The sequence below is a fragment of the Podarcis pityusensis genome, assembly GCF_964106645.2.
Source record: "Podarcis pityusensis genome assembly, chromosome: 7".
Taxonomy (NCBI): Eukaryota; Metazoa; Chordata; class Lepidosauria; order Squamata; family Lacertidae; genus Podarcis; species Podarcis pityusensis.
Window position 1 is genome coordinate 42,164,164 of NC_138031.1, and position 21,928 is coordinate 42,186,091.

At 41.4% G+C, this 21,928-nt stretch overlaps 1 protein-coding gene across 4 annotated transcripts in view; it reads right to left on the reverse strand.

The window, feature by feature from the left end:
• ASXL3 (ASXL transcriptional regulator 3) overlaps positions 1 to 21,928 on the reverse strand; it is a 96,886-nt gene that overhangs the window by 74,577 nt on the left and 381 nt on the right. For 2 of the 4 annotated variants that reach the window (XM_081014390.1, XM_081014392.1), the window contains exons 2-3: positions 4,192 to 4,254; positions 2,285 to 2,367 (exon numbers count right to left, since the gene is read on the reverse strand). In XM_081014390.1, the coding sequence (XP_080870516.1) occupies positions 2,285 to 2,340 (56 nt within the window). In that variant the 5' untranslated portion in view covers positions 2,341 to 2,367; positions 4,192 to 4,254. Of the gene's footprint in view, positions 1 to 2,284; positions 2,368 to 4,191; positions 4,255 to 21,720; positions 21,858 to 21,928 lie in introns of those variants that run through there. The other 2 variants (XM_081014391.1, XM_081014389.1) reach the window with 2 other exon arrangements.

Here is a 21,928-nt window from a genome sequence, read left to right on the forward strand (position 1 = left end):
TATTATGAATAATAATAACAGTATCAGAAGTCAGAGTTCAATTACTTCAAAAGACATAAGAAAGAAGGGAACAGCAGTGGAGAAGAGTTCAAAACAATTGAAATGATTGTACCACAACATTTGATTTTCTTGTCAACTTATTTATAACTCAGTAGCTACATTTTAATTATTATTAATTTTTGCTGAACTTTTCTTCCCCAATTATTTGGCACTTGCACCAAGCATCTGTCTATACTGACTCTATTTTAAGACTCTTGGCACAATTTTATCTTTACTTATATTTATAACAACAGTGACTTCTTAGTGTTTAGTTGCCTTCTAGGAACTCACCCATTGTATTTTATTACACACACCTATACTGTATACAAGGAGAACTGCAAATGATCTGCATTCTTTCTTAGAAAGTGGTGCTATATGCCAAGTAAACGCAACACATTTTCTCTCTCTGTTAATTTCTCCTGGTTAATGAGGGAGGGAACTCAAGCCTTGAGAAGAACTGCCCAGAAGCGGTACAGAATAGGTTTTTCATGTAGGCCATCACTATTTACCCAATGGCATTTCCAGACAGGACTGAGAAAGATCCAGATCTGAGCTGTAGAAGGCTGCAGCCTATCAGAGCAGAGACTACTGAGTTGGAAGGACCAATGATTCAGTAGAAGCCAGCTTCATATGTACTTCTCTGGCCCATGAATGGGGCAACACATACACACAAACTGAACTCTGCTGGCTTCAGCTAAAAGCTATAATGATTTCTGGAAGACATGAATTGCTATACACTTGAGGGATCACCCACTGTGGCTTGTAGGTAGCACAAAGCCTCTAGAAAGACTTTTGCAAACTGCTGTGTCTGAAATACAGGTTGCAAGCAACAGATGGACAGGAGACCCTCCTGTCCTTTCTTTACCAGGATCTGGAAGGAATCCCATATTCTTCCATACGTCTATAAAGCTGTTGGAACCCCTGTTCAAAGTAGCAGCCTACACTCAAATGATAGGGAAATGGTTGGGTGTGCTGGCACCTGGAGCAGCAGCCTGGGTCTCGACTCAGAGGGGCCAACCTGATACATTAGTCCAGCAGCACCAAAGGATAATCCAGGCCCCCATATCATGCCAAAGGCTGAGTCACAGCCTAAGCCCAGCAGTGCAAAGGCTCTGGAGTCTGAGACCACAAGAGGCAGGCCCTCTGGAGTCTGTAACCTCTGAGCCTGCACTCCATGAGAAACTGACTGCCTCCACATCTCAAGCTCACATTCTCAATTCACCACATCAACGCAGACAGCACACATAAAAAAAAAAGCTTGCCAGAAAGGAGGAGTTCTAGGCTCCAAGCAATCTGGCCCTGTGAGCAGAAAAGCTTTTCAGTTTACTCTTGACTTCTTTGGAGCAAGTTGTTCACTCGGAGCTATCCTTGGTGCTGCAGCTAATGACCTGTCTTGCTTCAGCATGCCCTGTGCCAAGGAAAGGACAGGACCAACACTTACATAGTTTTTATATGAAGTTGGCTTTGCTGGCTATGCACAAGTATGGCCAGTAGCTCCATGAGAGAAACTGAGGCAAATGTATCAGGCAGTGAATGTAAAGGATTAGCACTATATGGGCTCCTGCTCACTAATCTCACTCACTGGCTACTGCTGAGGCTGCTGCAGCCACACAAAACTCTTGCAGGGCTTTCCACCTCTGTCCTGTAGAAGGGCCACAGCTCATTGGTAGAGTAGTTGCTTGTAAGCAGAAGTTTCTAGCATTTCCACATAAGGCTAAGGGAGACTCCTGTCTGAAACCCTGGAGAGCTTCTCTCAGTCAGTGTAGACAATGCTGACCTAGATGTGCCATTATTAGTCCACTTCCTACATTCCTCTCAGTCTTGCTCTGAGCAACAGGGTCCTTTCTCAAAGCAAAGCAATCTGAGCATGGTGGTCTGGGAGAGTGTTTGTGTCATTGATTTGCTATGGTGGCTAGAAATTCTGTTTTAAAATTAGTTTAAATGTACAAAAGTGGCAGAATGTTAAAAATGGCCTACGTGTTGACTATATTGGAATCTGGTACGGTGACAAAATAAATGCTTCTCCACCCCAATGTATAAGATTGCAGCCATATTGTCCTTTCTGATTTCCCCTCCTAATATCTATTTATTATATATTTAGGTTTCCTCTGTAATCATAGGCTCAAACACAGAATGCTATTTACTGAATTATGAACAACATACCAACCTCAATTTAGATATTTTCCTTAAATTTTGTTTTTGTAAAGGCAAATATTGTAAAGGCAAATATCATATAAATACTGACCTTGTTTCTTTCAGCCCTTCTTTCTGAATAACTTCCAATATCTGCTTTGCAGTCATTGGTGAGTTGGGATGTTTTTCCAGTGCCTAAAAAGAAATATATGTGTAAGAAGGTAAAAAATCATTATTGCATACATTTAAATGATTGTGTCATTGATCATGCACTTTGCATAATGCTGTGTAAAAAGTGGGAAGTTGTCGTGTCAAGACTGGGGTCTTTTATCAACTGCCGAACAAGCACCTTAGCTAACAACAGGTTTAAACTGATAATCATGGGTGAAAACCTCACAAAATGCACAGGAAGACTCTTACATGGCAGAGAACTAGAAGAACAAGTCCTATGATTTATTATCACAAATGCAAGAAACAATTTCCTGTAAGGTGGGGAGAGAAGGGAGGTAAATCTTGCTACTGTTTGGACTGTTTATTGTCACTAATAGTGCCCTTTCAGGGAACCCTTCCATTTGCAGAGCTCTTAGAAGAACATGATAGGTTTCAGAATGTTAAAGAATGAAAAATTCTTAACATGGGTGGAAAATGAAGCGTCAGAAACCATCATAATTGGTTGCTGAAATATACTTTCCAGTTCAGCTAAGTTTTCCACTCCTTTACCTTTTATGAAGTCCCAATTAATATTCTTCCATTTTGTCTAACTGGTATGAAGGCTTCTGCCTCTTTTACTATCCTTCCAGTTGGTATCCTCCTCCATATTTTTCTTCTTAGTCATACTTCTAGGAATTCAATCAACCAAGTACAGGAAATGGTGACAGCACATAGACTGTATCTAAGGATATTACCAACTTAGCACTATTATAACTTGCCTTTCTACAATGAGAAATAGGCAATTAGCTCATCATCCATACCCAATCACTCCTAAGCTGCTCTCCCGGGAATGTCATGACAATCATTAGAACAGCTGCCCACCAGGAATAAATGGTGTCATACCAAAAACTACTGAACATTAATAACTGGAGAAGAGGTCAGGGATTTCTTTAAACAAGTACTATGACTTCCCAGTTACTCAAGGAAGTGCTGCTGATCCACCACAATACCATATTCCAGATGTCATGTCTGTTGTCCCTGCATGGCAGGAGATGCAGAATCTGTGTTCCTCCCATCATTCCTGATCATTAGCCATGGGGACTATTGCTGATGGGAGTTGGAATGCACAGGTCCTCCACTGCTGCCCTAGTATAACAATTTTACAAAGATGCATGCCAATCATGCTGAGCTTTTGCAAGTGTGTCATGTTACAATACAATGAATTGCTAAGGCTGCAAATGCAATTCTCCAGCAACAGCTGTGCTCCAAAACTTGAAGATCAGAGACCAAAGAAATTGCAGATAAAAACAATACTTCACCCTTAATATTGGCTGCAGTAAAAGCTCCCCCCGCCAAAAGCAGTCGCATTCCATTCAGATATATAAAGCTACTCTTTTATTTTTCAAAATTTCCTGTTCTCCCCTTTTCAACTCACAAGACCACATACCAGTCCACTGCCCAACATAGTATCCCATCACAGTTTGGATCCTTACCCATAAGAGGAGTGAAATCCAGAGATTAAAAACCACACAGAAGCTTTGGGAGCCAAACCATACTTCCAAAGAAACAAATTTCAGATAAAATGAAACAAAACACAAAAAAGGTTAGTTGCAGATCGGGCAGTAAGCATATAAAGTGGATTTAAGACCTCAGTAAAATTTAAAAAGATAAAACTTTATTTAAAAAAAAACAAGAAGAAGGAAGATGAAATGGTGGATAAGGCAAGAAGAAAGAAACTCAAGCTGAACTGGAAATATTCCAGAGTTTAAACTGAATAGACTTCAAAATGGTCATGAAGGGGAGGGAACTATACTGTACTGGACAAGGCTATGAAGGATATTGGGTACACTCGAAGGTGGGGTTACTCACTGTGGAGGACTCCCTGTTTCTCTTCCCGCGTATGGGCCCTCAGCACACCTGGGCAGCTCCTCCCTGAAATTGAGAGAATTTGGGTAGCCCTGTCCCCTTCTCTATGACATCACAGCCTATTCTCTAGAGGAAGTTGTAATGTGAGGTGTTACAGCACATTTAGATGGAAAGGGAAAGGCAATCTCATGTCCACTTTGACCATGAAAAAGGGAGAAGTAGGGTAGAAGCTGCACTGAACTGGTGCAGGAAACAGTGGGTAGACACAGGGATGGACACAGAATAGCATCATTACAAATGACACAGCACAAAACAAAAATCAAGCTGACAAAGCGACACACACAGCACACAGATTTTGATCAAACAAGGCAGCATTACAGCCACTACAGTAGGAAACAAACAGGGCAGGACTCAATAGTATCCCAGGATGCACAAGGGCTGAATCTGAAAGAGCAAATTAATAGCTTGCTGCGTCAATTACTTGTTATTGCATACACTAGTGTGGGCAGGAGTTTCAAATATCTTGCTGAATTGTGAATTTTATTCATCCAATCCTTAAAAAAAAAGTTTCCACATACACCCATGCCAAAGAAAAAGAGAGAGAAAGGGGGAAGCATTGCTTTCCCACAGCAAGAGCCATTTATTGATTCTGAACATTTTAAAATACAACCTGGAGTCATGTAGTTTCTTTGGAAAGAACAAAGGCTACCCAGTTTGTACGTAATGCTAAGCCAAAGCTTTGCTCAAATATAGGAGTGTGCAGATTCTTGGAGAGGAGATCATACACTGCTCTCTTCTCCCAGTCCTCTTGCTACCAAGCTATTCCAGACTAAGCCCAGACAAACCATAAGTTATAACCAAATTTTGTTTGGTTTGCAGCTCATTGTTTTATCAGAAGAAGATGACATACTCAGACAAACCATGGCTTAGTCTCATATAATGAGGCAGCAGGTAAACTACTGGGAACCCTTCTGGGAATCTTCCTGGGAACCTGCATACTCACATGTTCACAAAAAAAACCATGGTTTGCTCAGTGTTGTATATAATCTGAGCCAACTCATATAATTCATTAAGTGAGACAGCTTTTTAAAGAGAACTGAAATATCTCTGTAGCTTAATAAGATGCTTATGAAAGAAAATAAAAGCGTAAGACATTTCAGTGACATTTCAAATGGTGTTGAAGTGGACATGATAGACCAGGACAATATTGGTCAGATGTCTGATAAATAAGCTACTAAAAGTGACAACACTTCCTACCTCCCCCTTTCCAGCACCCTTTCCCTTCAATTTTATTGAATCTAAAATGAGGAATGACAAGCTAAGATGCAACACATTAGACTACAAAAACTGGTGAGATAAAGAAAATATTGCCCTACATTTTAGAGTGAAAAAATATGCATCCCCCACCTTAAACCTGGGAGAGACGCGGTGGCTTGGGTGCATGCAGGCTCTGCGCTGCCCAGACGGTCCGCCCGCTGCCTCCCTGCCCCCCAGCTGTAGGGCAGCTGAGTGCAAGGAGGAAAGCAGACTCCAGAGGCCCCGCGGTGTGCCCTGCCCCTGGGCACGCCGCCCCAGGCACCCAAGCGGCTTTCTCTGCCGCTGTCTATAGTACGGTGTACTACATTAAGTAATTCCTGAAACTTCAAGGATGTCCCTACCAAGAGACTCATCAGGTTTCAGACCTTTCTTGAAGAACTAGAGGAACCACAGTGGAGAACAATGACTACAAATGCCGGACACCTTATATTTCAGCCACAAATGCACTGCCATGGCATTGCTGCTGAACTGTAAGAGTTTGGTTCTTGTACCAAAACTCTTATATTCAACCTCAATAGACTTTATTACTTGGATGTTTAGCCTATTCTCTCCTGAAAGTCATATATCAGGAAACAATTAGCAGCATGCTTATCCAGAGCCAAACACAACATCTCATACAAGAAACAGAAGAGATACTAAAAGAAAAACCCCGCCAACTCCCCAATCACCCCCACAAAAATGTTCACATAGAAGAAGAAAAGATTTTATATTAATTCCAGAAGACATTCAGTGTATGACCACAGGAATCTGGGGAGAGGGTGGGGAGGGGATTTGAGAACAGACTGCTGCCATTCAGAAGTTACCACTGAGATGTCACTTTAGTATGGGAAACAAGGAAGAGGTCAGTCTCAAAGGTATATTGGGTTCATGTTGTTTAGGATTTCTGAAATTTAAACTGGCATTTAGAGGTGTGGGCCAAATACCATATGAAGTCAGTGCAGATTCTGAAGCGACAGTGCAATGTGCTCCTGCCAAATTAGGGCAGCTGTGTTCAACATTATCTGAAGCTTCTGAACAGTTTTCAAGGGCACTCCCCACATTAAGAACTTTGCAGTCATCAACTCGGAAGGCATCAAATGCATTAATAATGGTGCTGAATACGACAGAAAGGGTCACAGGCTACTAAATCAGAGGATGCCTACAAAAATTATTTCCATATGCTACTACTTCCTGAAGATTAAGGACAGCAATGGAATCAGGAGTACAGTGGTACCTCGGGTTAAGAACTTAATTCGTTCTGCAGGTCCATTCTTAACCTGAAACTGTTCTTAACCTGAGGTACCACTTTAGCTAATGGGGCCTCCCGCTGCTGCCGCCGCACGATTTCTGTTCTCATCCTGAGGTAAAGTTCTTAACCCGAGGTACTATTTCTGGGTTAGCGGAGTCTGTAACCTGAAGCATCTGTAACCTCGTGTCTGTAACCTGAGGTACCACTGTACAGCAATGTTCACCTGAGTGGCGGGTGGGAGCTGCTAGCTGATCATGGACAGAAATTGCAGAATATATTACATCTCTAGATCACAGAATGTAGAGGTCATCGTTTGTAATCATTATAAAAGTACACGTGTATATATCACACCTTTACTCTTCTGCATATGTGTTAGCAGGGGACACAGTCCTTTTGTTGTCTATTTTCCTCTGCATTTTCAGTGGAGAAATAATATTCATTCTTGGCTTTCTACAAATTCACCTAAAGTTAAGCTAACACATCCGTAGTTTACTGTATCTTTTTTAAAATAAAAAATATAGTCTACAGAGATCTATGGATGAAGGACGGTATACAAATTTTAAAAATAATAATAATAAACAGCAATTGGGGGAGTTTCCACCACTGCAATATCAAATAATGCCCTACTATATGCCCTATTTTGGTGTTCTGTTTACTCACTTGTGAACAAACAGATGAAGGAGAGTGGTGGTGTACTACTAAGCACCACCCATTAAGATGTGTGACTTTCACCCTCTTTTCAGTATTCCACAGATTTGAGGGTGAAGGTCTGAAGCAGGAAGCCTCTTCCATCCATGGAAGTTCCTTGTGCTGTACAGAAGAACCATGATTGTACAGAATTCTAAATCACATGGGAAGCCGGGGCAAGCAGGATGCGGCTCCCTGCTTCAGACCTTTGGCTGGGCCTTGTGAAGGGTTGAAAGGTGGACCAAGAGGGTTGGGTCTTGGCAGTGTGCCCCCACTCCCCCTTCATGCATTTGTTTACACATGTACAAAATGAACGTCCAAATAGGGCTTGTGAGTTCTTTTGTTAGAATAGCAATTCTGGACTGGGGTTACTCACTTCATTCATAAAACATGACATGTTCTGTGTCTTGATCAATTCTAGCAGGAGTATTGCTAGTGAACTGTGAAGAAAGACTTAATTTGAACACCTCAGAAAATACTGATATCCAAGGCATGTTTGCTGTCTATATGAAAAGCCTAATTTACATATGAAAAGAGTGAGGAGAGAAATTGAAACTAGGAGAAGGAAAGCTTCTTCCTGTTATTAATAATGATGATAATAATAATAATAAAATGTTTCATTTTTCATTCTCACAGGCATTAGCCAGTATATTTGGGGACCATGAGAAGAAAATAGGCAGATCTGCTCACAAAGAAATGAAATCTTTGCCTCAGTTGCCAAACATCAGTTGCCAAAAGGATGTTGTTCTATTTTGGAATACCAGCGGGAGGGAATACTTTTGGTTTCTCTCTTCATAACATACAACATGAATGCTAGACAGCTGTTGGAGTGATCCAGATGCAGACCTGGCAACTGCTCAGGCTATGATGTTCCCAGACCCTCGAGATAAAAGGAGCAGGGTTCACAATCACTCTGGACTCCCTTTCCTCCTTTTGCCTGGTCCAAGTATTCTCTGGGCATCCAAAATGAGACAGAGGTGCCTGCAAATGGCCAGTATTTTGTGGGAGGGATCTGAGCACAAAACAAAAATTTAGAGACCCTTCCACATGTATAATATGTAGGGCTAGAGCTGCTGTTTTCCCACAGATTCTTCGTATGGTTGCACTTCTGCTTGTCTCATCTTGTGAGACAAACATCTGGGTTTCATCTCCAACCAGATGTGTTGAGCTAAGGCTGCGCCATGATTCTGCTTACTATGGAAGCCTTACCCCTGATGTCTCAAAAGCACAGACCCACTGTTCTCCCCTCTCTTCAGAATCTTAGGGTGTCTTCTCTCTAATTCCTATACCCTCGAGCCACAGCACCATTAAGTAATATAATCGTAACACTGTATCACTAGTCAATTATATTTGTTTGCTGACTCAGACCAAATCTATTCTGGAATACTTAAAAGTATTCCAGAAACTAAATATGACAAGTCAGGGTTCTGAGCTAGAGGCACGAGCGGCAAGATCACTCCCCACATACACAGATGCTCTTGCTAGCTGTCAGTGATATTTTTTGCTACGTTTGTTAAATGTTATAATGGTTAGTGTCATAACAAAGATCAGCCATCATGTTATGACATTTATCTTCATAAATGAGGAGAGGAAGGGCATCTGCAAGTTATTCCATCGCTTGCTATGAGACGATTAATGTCATAGGAGATAAATCAGCATCTACAGTACATGAAATGAGAGACAGTATCCCAAAGCATAGCCATACCCTCTAAGTAGCTATGTTTGCAACCAATGCATTATCCACAAACACACAGCTGTGAACTACTCAAATTTGTTCTCAAGCAGGAATAAAAGTAGCATCTTCATTTTTAAAAAGTCAATGTATATTGGCTTTGCATGATTGTGCAGTTCAGCTCTTTTATCTCTTCATGCCTCTTCCAACCTTTTAACTGTTTTTTGTCATAGAAATGAAGGCCATTAAGATGTATCATTCTAAGGATCCTAAATAACAAAACATGCATCACTCTTGGTGTAGAATGGCATGGCCCATAAAACATGGGCAAGGGCTGCACATTTTGGGAAGAAATCCACCTACAGCCAGATTCTAAATGTGTTGATGAATATAAATGCTTATGAAGATAGAAGAGAAGTTAGCATGCAATGCATCCACACAACTAGTATTTTTCTAGGATTGGATTGATAATTTAAAAGGCACTATATGATTTTTTAAAAAAATCTCAAAGGGTTAATCTGGTGTGTACATTAAGTGTGTAACTGCATTTCCATCTCTTAATATTTCAAAACTGTAGAGGCACAGATTGAGATCACAACACTAAGTGTGTGTTACTTTTTCCACCCACATGACTTTTTGTACACATTTTCTGAATTAATTCCCCCCCTTCCCCCAAAAAAGCTGTTATTTGCCTTACACTGGAACTGCTATGGGCCCAAATAGTAGATTTCCTTATGAAGCAAATAGTAGTATAGAGCAGAAATTACATGAGGCACCTTAACTCTCCCTTCCCTGTACCACAGCCCTAATTCAGATCATGGTCCCTGCTCCTATTTTTAAAAAATCAACGCTTTGGAAATTTGATCACACATTTAACGTATCCAAGACCAGGAGCAGAAGGAAGCAGCATTTCTATTATAAAGTTTGTTTTCTGGGTTTTTGTTGTTGTTTGTTTTAATGCACTGTTTCATTATGTTTAATGTTGATGGTTTCTAAGGGTGTAATCTACTTTGACTTTTCTCCTTGGATGGAATATTAGAATACAAATCTTGCGCAATAAACTACATATAATACTTTGCACCATCCCCGGAACTCGTGTGTGGTGGAGGTGCTTTTTAGAGAAGGGCTAAAGCTCTGTAGTAGATAGAGCACATGATCTGCATGCAAAAGGAAGGTTCAATATCTGGCATCCTCAGAAAGGACTGGGAAAGATTCCTGTCTGAACTGGGGCATAAAGCAGGGCAGATTCAAATTCCTTCCCACTCTTTCCAATCAGAAGTCCATGGGGGCTTACCCCTGGGGTTTTGGGGGGGGGGCTGATCAGAGTGTTTCCTGTGATCCCTCATTCATGTTCTTTTAATCATATGGAAAGTCCACAGGATCCAACTCATTATCTTTGCTTTCAGGTTGCCAGCCTCCAGCTATGGGACAAATGTGAATTTAGCCAGCTAATGAGACATCATTATTTTGCTCTAGTTATCTCCCTTACCAGGATACCTCCTCCTTTAGCTTAAAATACCACAGGGTGTCCCTACCCCATTTAACTGAAAATGGTTCACTACAAGAATGTTTGAGGACACTGTTTCAAAAAGAGACATACCTACAGCAGCATCTCACAAATCTATACAGAAGAAATAGGACATGATCTGATTATTTTCTGGAAGGTGAGTTTTACCCAGTAAAGATCTAGAGCGCATATACAGCAAAATTCAATGGGCCTGCTATTTACATGTCACATTTCAGATTAAATATCTACAAAGCATCACAAACCAAACTCAATTATTATAAAACAGGAATTTCTTCAGCTATGCATTGTAAAGAAATAACACACATACTACCATGCCAAACAAGTACAAAGATAGCCTTACAAAACAAATCTGAGGAAACCCTGAGGCAAAAAATACAATAATAAAATAGAGTACAGCTCTTCAAAGCTGCCTTGATTACGGATCAAAGAGAAAGGCCATCAAAACCTCCTAAAGCAGCAGTGTTTCTACATGTCTAAAAGAGAATTAACTTAGAACAAATATGGAAATAATGGAAGGTCTGTGTTAAGCCAGCCACAAAGAAGTCCTTAGTGTAGTTAAACAAAGTCAAATGAAATCCCTATTTTATAACAGCATGAAACTCTTTTACAATAGTTTAAATTCTATTTATAGTAGCAAGAGTCAACACTTGAGATAAAAGTCAAAGGGATTAAAGTCAAAGCTCTAGCTATACATAAGTTATGATACTGATTTTTGGTGTCGTTTGTGGCCTTCAAATATGAAGACACAGCGTGAAATATTCCCTCACTACTATATGATTTAGTTCAACTGTACTATCTCAGCAAAACAGAGAAGGGAGGAAATTGCATTTGGGTTTGAAAAAGCTAGATATGTTAACTGGTAAATGTGCCGGTCTCTGTCTCTCTGTCTTGCAGTTAGTGCTTTTTTTTTTTTTTTTTTTTAAACTGCTTATCAACCATAATGGGTATCTTTAAGTTACAGGTTAGAGTAATTTATTCATGAATGAAAATCACATGCTTTCTGCTGTGTTGCACGGAATGTTGTTCATGGTCTACTGAAGGAGATACTATTGTTAGTATGTGCACCAAGATTTGCCACAACTGAGCACAGTGCAGGGATAGATCTCAAGGTGTACAAATAAAGTGTGGTGGGCAAAGGTGGAAGCACATGCATGCATACAGCCATTCATGCTTTGTAGATCTTTATTGCTCTACCTTGTAGGGATAGATAAGTTCACTGGACGTCCCCCAACCCATTTCCCCTCTTTTCTTCCTAAATTGCTAATCCACTCATAGCAAAAACAAATACAAATACAACCCCCAACCTAGTTTTAACTCAAACTGTAATTCTTCATGATCATCTTCAACATGCTACTTTGAATCAAGATTTATTCCAGATCTTTGATTAGGTTATCCATGCCTTTTCCTCTTCACACATGCCCCATGTGAATGGGGAAAGAAGCAGTTATTGCAATCTAGGTATACCCTGACCCATGTCACTGAGCAGCTGGGACTACAGACGTCTGTTTTAAAATGGCTGCATTACAGTGTGATGCAGAATTAATCTGCAATGAGCTTTTATTTTATTTTTTGAAAAAGTACTTTTTGGGGGTAAAAAAAACCCCATAGACATACAACATGGAATTTCCCATAACTGATATTCTTCATTTGATTGATACACTGTCAATAACACTATGACTTCCTTAGGCTTTCTACTTCCTATGACAATGATTTGTTGTCTCCATATTCTGCTGCTTTTGTTCCTGGGTTGTTCTTAACCATTTTTATTCACCATTTTTAATCTTTTATTGCAATTCTGATTTTTAACCACCTGGGGAACCCCTGTGTTGAAGAGGTAGAACAAAAATCTGTGAAACAAACAAATATCAAAGATGCTGAAAGATACTTGGGAAGATGAGACAGCAAAAGAATGTTTGGACACCAATAACTTCAGATGTTGATGTCTTGACAGTAATTGCTGCTGTCACCATGTACTCAGAAACCAACATAAGCAACTCCAGAAGGTACTAAACTGATCCTAAGCTGAGGAGCTCAAATACATACTAGTGTGGTATTTACATGCAAGCATTGTTTCTTTTTCACTTACTGGAGAATATTAGTAGTGCAGGTTTTTACCTATAAAGCGTTTAACAGTCTGGGTCCTGGGTGTCTGAACATTCATCTCCTGCATAAACACGCCCTTCCACTACTATTGGAAACCTTCATATTGATGCCCCCCACCCATCTCTGCGGCCTTCTTAAATGAGCAATGCAAAGAAATAGAGGAAAACAATAGAATGGGAAAAACCAGAGATCTGTTCAAGAAAATTTGAGATATGAAAGGAACATTTCGTACAAAGATTACCATAATAAAGGACAAATGTGGTAAGGACCTAACAGAAGCAGAAGATATCAAGAAGAGGTGGCAAGAATACACAGAGGAATTATACCAGAAAGATACGGATGTCTCATACACCCCAGGTAGTGTGGTTGCTGACCTTAAGCCAGATATCCTGGAGAGTGAAGTCAAATGGGCCTTAGAAAGCACTGCTAATAACAAGGCCAGTGGAATTGATGATATTCCAGCTGAACTATTTAAAATTTTAAAAGATGATGCTGTTAAGGTGCTACACTCAATATGCCAGCAAGTTTGGAAAACTCAGCAGTGGCCAGAGGATTGGAGAAGATCAGTCTACATCCCAATCCCAAAGAATGGCAGCGCCAAAGAATGCTCCAGCTACCACACAATTGCACTCATTTCACACGCTAGCAAGGTTGTGCTTAAAATTCTACAAGGCAGGTGTAATGGTTCTAGGGGTTGCTCGTGCGTAAGCCGGTGCTTATCTCCCCGGCTGGGTGCAAACACCTGGCAGGGTTGCCTAAGTGAACCTTTTCTGTCCGGACAGCCACTCACCCGTGGCTGACTCAATCGCTGGCAGAATCCGTCAGTGGGAGTTTCTTAAACTTCTTCCAGCAAAGAAGCTCTTTGACGCCTAGTCTCCTCCTACTCTCTCTGCGCGAAAGCCTTCTGCGCAAGGAGGGCGTGGGCAATGGAGGACCCCTACTCTCCCCGCTGGTCCCAGGCAAGGAGTCATGGGACCGCCTCGTCGCTTCCCCCATCTGCCCCCCTTCTCCACTGGTGCTATGCTGATTCTCTTCCCCAGAAGATGGGCTGCTTCTCCCAATCCCTGGACGCTCTCTGTAATGCCTCTGGCTTTTGCTCTCTCCCTCTGGCACTGATGGCAGTTCCCTGACAGCAGGCTTAAGCAGTATGTGGACCGAGAACTACGAGAAGTGCAAGCTGGATATCGAAGGGGCAGAGGAACCAGAGAATAAATTGCAAACATGCCCTGGATTATGGAGAAAGCTAGAGAGTTCCAAAAAAACATCTACTTCTGCTTCATTGACTACCCAAAAGCATTTGACTGTGTCGACCACAGCAAACTATGGCAAGTTCTTAAAGAAATGGGAGTGCCTGATCACCTCATTTGTCTCCTGAGAAATCTCTATGTGGGACAAGAAGCTACAGTTGGAACTAAATATAGAATAACTGATTGGTTCAAAATTGGGAAAGGAGTACGACAAGGCTATATACAGTCACCCTGCTTATTTAACTTATATGGAGAATTCACCATGCAAAAAGCTGGACTGGATGAATCCCAAACCGGAATTAAGATTGCCGGAAGAAATATCAACAACCTCAGATATGCTGATGACACAACCTTGATGGCAGAAAGTGAGGAGGAATTAAAGAACCTTTTAATGAGGGTGAAAGAGGAGGATGCAAAATATGGTCTGAAGCTCAACATCAAAAAAACTAAGATCATGGCCACAGGTCCCATCACCTCCTGGCAAATAGAAGGGGAAGAAATGGAGGCAGTGAGAGATTTTACTTTCTTGGGCTCCATGATCACTGCAGATGGTGACAGCAGCCACGAAATTAAAAGACGCCTGCTTCTTGGGAGAAAAGCAATGACAAACCTAGACAGCATCTTAAAAAGTAGAGACATCACCTTGCCAACAAAGGTCCATATAGTTAAAGCTATGGTTTTCCCAGTAGTGATGTATGGACGTGAGAGCTGGACCATAAAGAAGGCTGATTGCCGAAGAATGGATGCTTTTGAATTATGGTGCTGGAGGAGACTCTTGAGAGTCCCATGGACTGCAAGAAGATCAAACCGATCCATTCTTAAGGAAATCAGGCCTGAGTGCTCACTGGAAGCTGAGGCTCCAATACTTTGGCTACCTCATGAGAAGAGAAGACTCCCTGGAAAAGACCCTCATGTTGGGGAAAATTGAGGGCACAAGGAGAAGGGGACAACAGAGGACGAGATGGTTGGACAGTGTTCTCGAAGCTACAAACATGAGTTTGACCAAGCAGCGGGAGGCAGTGGAAGACAGGAGTGCCTGGCGTACTCTGGTCCATGGGGTCACACAACTAAACAACAAAGCAGCTAAAAGCAAAACCATTTATGTAATGGTGCCAGACCTTGGAACACCCTTCCCAGTGATTATTTACCAGGCACCAGAGGTGGTTTTAGGGTAGTTTGGCTGCACTGGGCACCACAGGGGGGCACCGCAACAATGATGTCAAACAGATCACAACAGTCGGGTTGGGGGGTGGGATTTAGAGCTGCACAGGGCACCACTGAAATTTGAGAGCCCCAAGTCCACCACTGCAGGCACCTACATTGTTATTGTTTGGCACCAGGTTAGAAGCATTTTTGCTGTATGGGGCCTTTGCTAAAACCTGCTTACTTATATTTTGCTCCTACTGCTGCTTTTAGTATAACTTTTCTTTATTGCTCAGTGTTTGGTCTTACTGTCACTTTTCAGAACTGCAAGCCACACTGAGAATTAAAGAGAACAATGAATTGTAAATCTGTTAAAATCTACTGCCCTAGGGAAAGTCAACCAATTAGGGTGTAACCACACAGTATGTTTGCCCACACAATTCTAGTCTGGTGCCTTAGCAAAATGCCAAAAGAGCAGAAAGCAATCCACATGGAAAGACATGATGATGTGTAGAGCTACTTCTTCCTTCAAGCAGCCTATTTGGTCAGCACACAACCCATAATTCTCTGAATCACTCAATCAATATAGATTGTGCAGGGTGCCACGTGGCTGACATTCTCCTTGCACCAATATGGCCTCTCCCCCCTTAACCATCCTATGCAAACACAGACAGCTTAAGGCACCCATCTATTTTATATTTTAAATGCTATTTCATAGACACAGTTCAGTGGATTACACATAGTCAAGTTTTAGTTATGTATTCAAACTGATTGCCTGAGTCAGCATATACAGATTAACCTTTTAAAACACTATAGATTGCCCATAAAATATTGTATGGAATGGAAAACAAGTATGATTGCTCAGCAGCTTTATTAAAAGCTGATTATCTTAACATGAACATTACCCCAGTCAGAATGTCTAGCTTATACAAGGGTTACTCACTAGGTAGACCCCCTTTCCAAACAAAACAAAAAAACCCTACAGCTGCCATTGATCTCACTCACCACTCTACCTGACACCTGTTCTCTGCCTAGTCAAACAAATGGTACAATTGAACAGAAGCAGTACTGGCATGCATCATGTTGATGAGTAGGGAATGCATAATACGTACTAGAGCACATGACCTGTGCCAGTATTCTCTCTGCCTGTTCGCTCATTCAGCTGTTTCTCTCAATAGCATAGTTGGTGGTATGTTGGAAGAACATGAGTAGGTAAGACAATCAGCCAGCAGAGGCCAATTGTCTCACTCTTAATGCCAGTCAAATGGACAACCTTCCATTCCCTCACAGAAATTGGACTTTGAGCTGTTTAGTACTTTTGGCAACTGAGCATTCTGAGTCACACACTAGCTCACCAATGACAGATGCTTCATAATTCTTAGAAAGATAGGGTGTGCAATAGTATGTTTGGGATGTACAGTGTATGATGTTTCCAAAGCATTCAACAATACAAATTGAAGGATGTTTGCCTGAAAGAATAAAGTGGAACCGAGCACCACTTGATGAATTAACATATGAGGAAGGGACAATAGAGAATCAGAATGCCATACAGAATACTTCAAACTAATGGTTATGAGAATATCCTAAGGACCTTTAGCCTCAGATGTTCAGGGAAATAATTTTAAAAGCTTCTCTACATGATCCAGAGATTCATATTGTACAAAAAAACCCCAAAACCTAACACCCCCAAACCCAAGGAAGAACACTTTGTTTAAAAACAGACCACCTCTGCTTCTCCTTTTTGAGTACAACCAGAGAGCAAAACTGTCTTTGTACAAAAAGTAAGGCCTGCTGCACTTAATATACATGTCTGGTATATCTATTTACAGAATATATTAAAAGGTTTTTGTCCCCTAGAAGAACTGAGGCTTGAAACACATTGGGATCTTTCATAAATATTAGTTTACGTAAACATGTTGGATTTCCTCCCCCTTTTGTCATCCTGTTGAGCTCTGATTCTTTCATGCCCTAGGAGTTAAAGGTGAAGCTAATAAGAATAAACATTAGGGTTATGTATTATTATTCTAGCCAGCAATCAAACACATTTGTCGAACAAGTAGAAAGAACATGCCTGCCTGCCTTATATCAAGTCAGAACATTCACCAATCTGGGTCAGTATTGTCTATGGACTGACAGTGGCTCTCCAGGATTTCAGACAGACATCTTTCCTAAACCTACCTAGAATTGCCAGTGTTTAAACCAAGAGTCTCCTGCATGCAAAGCAGGAGCTGTGCCCACTGAGCTACAGCCCCACCCCAAGTAAATAAATGAGTGCCTCCTAAAGATACAGAAGTCTTCTAAGGACTGGCTTGTGTTCTTGTACAAGGCCTAAAATTTTTGCCTCAGTTCTGGTATAAACAAAATGGAACTAATAATTCAAATAAAGCTGTAAAGTTAAACCTATTTTTATCTGCAATGCACTGATACTATTTCAAATAGCACAATGGGAAAGAGAATAAAAGGGAAACATTTATTAGTCAGTGGGAGGTGTAGTGCAAACAAGACATCAGGCTACAAACAGAATTAATGTTCAACAGTTGTCCAATTTGCATAAGAGATCCTGCAGAAAAATCCTGCATATTAAAATATGTATTAAAATGTATATGCATAGCCACACTTCAAAAGGCAGTCATACCTGCACTGACAACCTTAACTACCATTTCTGAGTACTCTACATCCTTTTACATTCTAATAGTATACGGTGGCTTTATACTGGGGGATGACATTGCTACAATGAATGGTTTAAATATTTGTGTTACTCTGCCCTGCCCATGGCAGATTAAGCATTTGGTAACTCAGTACTCATGGAATTCTGTAGTGTGAACATTGATCAAGCTATCACAGGAGTCATTGCTTGAGAACATATTAGGTCTCAACTGTTTGCTTGTCACTGAAATTGATTCAGTAAGGCCAGAAATAAAATATTGATGAATCCCGAGAGCAGAATAACAAACTGGTGAAATGCTTACCAGTGAACACTTTGTGGCGTCACCATGCTTTGAGACATCTCAGATTAAACTCTAATTCAACTACTATACCAGAGCCAATGGAAGCGATGATATGTGTTCTATCTAAAGCATTGTATATTAAGGATCTTGCCTTTGAGTCAAATAGGAGATCAGATTGTTAAATTCCATATAACACACTGCTGTTTAGAAGTCCACACCACATTATTTGTTGTTCTGTAGATTCAAACTAACCTGGGAATAGAAGATCACTAGGTATTTTGTTGCAGGCAATGCATTTAGACCCAAATTTCAACCTGACTGGCAGCAGTAGATATACTTCTGCAGGGCCAGAAGCAAGGTGAGGTGATGGACTCAGGCAGCAGATCTGACCAGAAAGGCGCACTGCTTGCTGCCGCTCTGCCTTCTCCTGTTCCATGGGTGGGCCCTACCACTGCCCCTGGCAAGGGGGCACCCCAGAGGAGGCAGCGCCAGGTGTGATTTGGTGGCAGGGCATGCCTGTGGAGGAGGAGGGGGCAGAGCAGCATGGCAGGGTGCAGTGGTGGTCGTATGAGGCGCCTAAAGCCATAAAATGTCCCAGGCTGCCCCTGTACTTCTGATATAAGTTCATTCCCTTTCTTCTACTCACAATCCCCTAGCTAGAGTTTGTTGGAATTAAAAGAGAGCTTCATACATGCCAAGGGCATGCTGGACCACTAAGTTATAGCAACAGCTCTAGCCTTACAATGCAATAAAATTATGAAAATAATTTCAGCAATAAAAATCCCTGATGAACCCAGTAATAGTCAGGCTTCCATGGAATTCATAGACTGGATGAGATCTCATAATGCAACATTTTGGGAGGCAGCCCTCTGGAGAATATTGGGTATCAGAAGCAGAAAGCAATGTGGCACACAAACAATTTTGCATGTATTTTGCAAGCAAAGGATATGAAATTGGTATCAATTCTACTGATAAGATCAAAATATATAAAAATAAACATTGTCTAGTAGCACCTTAGAGATGAACTAAGTTTGTTCTTGGCATAAGCTTTCATGTGCATGCACACTTCTTCAGATACCAAAAACTGATAAGATGTTATAGTGCAGGGATGGGGAACCTGCAGCCCTCAGGAGGCTGCTGAGCTACAACCCCCATCAGCCCCAGCCACCACAGCCAATAGTCAGGAATAATGGTTGTAGACCAGCAAACTCTGGAGAAGGACCACATGTTTCCCATCTCTGTTATGGGATTTCAAAAGTCCCTATCTGGGGGCTGCTTCACCTAGTCTAAAGATGACAGTTAGCAAACACTGCATATTCACTCATTGGAGAAAGGATCCATAGTAACATAGTGGGAAAACGCATGGTACATTCCACCCTATCCATCTTGAAAGCAAATCTCACTGCGTTCAACAGGGCTAACTCCCAGGTAGGAGAGCGTATGACTGCACTCTAAGCATTTTGAGTTGAGCATAGTGTTTCCTGTTTTCCTATGTTTTATGGCATTATATATTACTGTATTTCACTGTTACAACAAATGGTGTGCTACAATTATTCTACACACTTACTGTGGTTGATACAAAAACTCAAGTTTATATCCTGATGTATACGCTGAATTAACACCAGTTGCTAAAGTGTTACATTTACAGATTCTGCACAAAAGAATAAGTGGCCACAAATCTGAGCTCAGATATGGTAATATTCAAAAGCCAATAAAGGAACCTTTCAGTCTCCAAGGATACTCTGCCACTGACCTCCAAGTGGCTACTCCCAAACAAAGAAACTTCAAAACTGAGGCTGCAGGGTGAAACCATTGACTTAATTTATCAAAAAGTTCAATAGTATCACTTTTGGCTCAAATCAAGATCAGGGATTCCTATCAGGTTACATCTGCTAATTAATTAACCAATGCTAGGGTGTTTGTGTTATCACCAACACTGACTTGTAGAATGGTCACTGTCAATAGCATAAGTAATTTTAGCATAAGTTACAATTTTAAATTTAATTTCCTTCTGATATCATTGTTTGCTTTTTCACACTGAGAGCGATACCACGCACACCAGCAGTTCAGGATAACTGCTCATGTATTTGACAAAGCAGACCTGAGTCCATGAAAGCCTATAATAAATTTGTTAGCTTTTAAGGTGTCGCAAGACTTTGTTGTCTTTATATGAGTTATGTGCAGAAGATCAAACTACAGTGGCAGTGCCTTATAGTCCCACCAAACACAGTAGAAAACCACCTTTTTGAAAAGAATGTGCTTTGCAGCAGACATGAAACAGCAACAAAAAATGAACATAGTCACAGACACATTTACCAATTAAGTATCAAAGAGAAGGCAGCAAAATAGATTCAAAAGTCAAGCCATATAGCCAGCAGCCAGTCCTTCAAGCAGTCCACACACATACATTTACATTGCTGCACTGAACAGAGTGTGAAACTTCACAAAATACATACACAATACTGTACAGCAACACACATCTTACTGCATGCAGCAATGTTGCAGAGCCAATTTACAATGCAATCCTATACATGTCAACTCGGAGGTAAGCTCTTTTGAGTCCAATGAGACTTACTTCCAGGTAAGTGCAGTCTTAATTTGCAAGATTACAAAACACAGACAATTCAAAGCTTGAAAATGAATTTTTAAAATGTGCACTAAAACGGTACAATGGACACAGAAACGGGTGGGAAGGAATAGAAATATTTATTTTGCCAATGAATACTGGTGTCCTTAGAAACACAGCAGGCTTTTGAGGAATAGTATAATCAGGTATTTTCTAAGAAGGGTGGATGGGAAACTATACAGTGCACAAGCAAACCCCTCACATTTAACACAAGCATGCCAAAATGTAGGTACAATCATTTGATATTTAAATTCACTAATACATAACGTGAGGAGGCAGATTCTTGGAACCTTTTGGCCAGCAGCATACTATCTCTTTCTACGGAGTGAAAAAGTGCATACAGGACTCTCAATTCTCCTCTCACTTTCATATACATGGAGAAATTTCTCTAACCAAAGTCACACACATACACACATATAGGAGTAAACACTGCTTGTTATACATATACATGCTATGGAAGTAAATTCTGGCCATCATACACACACACAAACACTACTCTGTTACACACGTGCTGTACAAAGGGAGTTGCCCCACGAAAAATATCGTTTTTTGTTTGCACATACATACAAATTAAATGAGCACTAAAACAGCTTTCGTACCCATTATTAAGAATGAAGTAGAGTACATCTATTCCAGGCTGTCAACTACACACAGACACACACACAGAGAGACGAATCCCGACGATAATGAATGAAAGCACTATGGAGGAGTTATAACGGGCTGGGAGACACTGCCCCTCGCTCTAGTTACTGTCCAGGTGAGGAAGAAATTCTCCTCCTTCCCCAATTTCCCAGATCCGTGTGGGGTTACATTACATCAATAACCAGGAGTGCTTATGGCTTGACCAAGTGAGGTGGGGAGGAGGGGGCAGGCGGAGGAAGCTCGGCATCTCTATTCAGAAACTCGGAGCCCGGCAATGTGCGTGTTTGGTAGCTCCCCTCCCCGCCCGCCCGCCTGTGGCCCTTCGCCGCACGGCCTTCCTGCGCCGGACGGAGGAGGGTCTTCCCTCCAGGCTGGCGGCGGACTAACTCACTACGGGACGTGGCATGCAGTCAGGCAGTCCACGAACAAAGTAGCTCCCCGAGCACAGCCGCTCCGCAGAGACTTCTTCTGCACGGAACATTGTTCCACGAGAACGCAGCCTCCGCTTCCCGTCTCGTCCCGCGCCTCCGGAGGGGCTGCCGCTCGTTCGCCTGCCCCGGCGCAGCGCAGCATCCCCTGCCGACGGCAACAATGTGCAG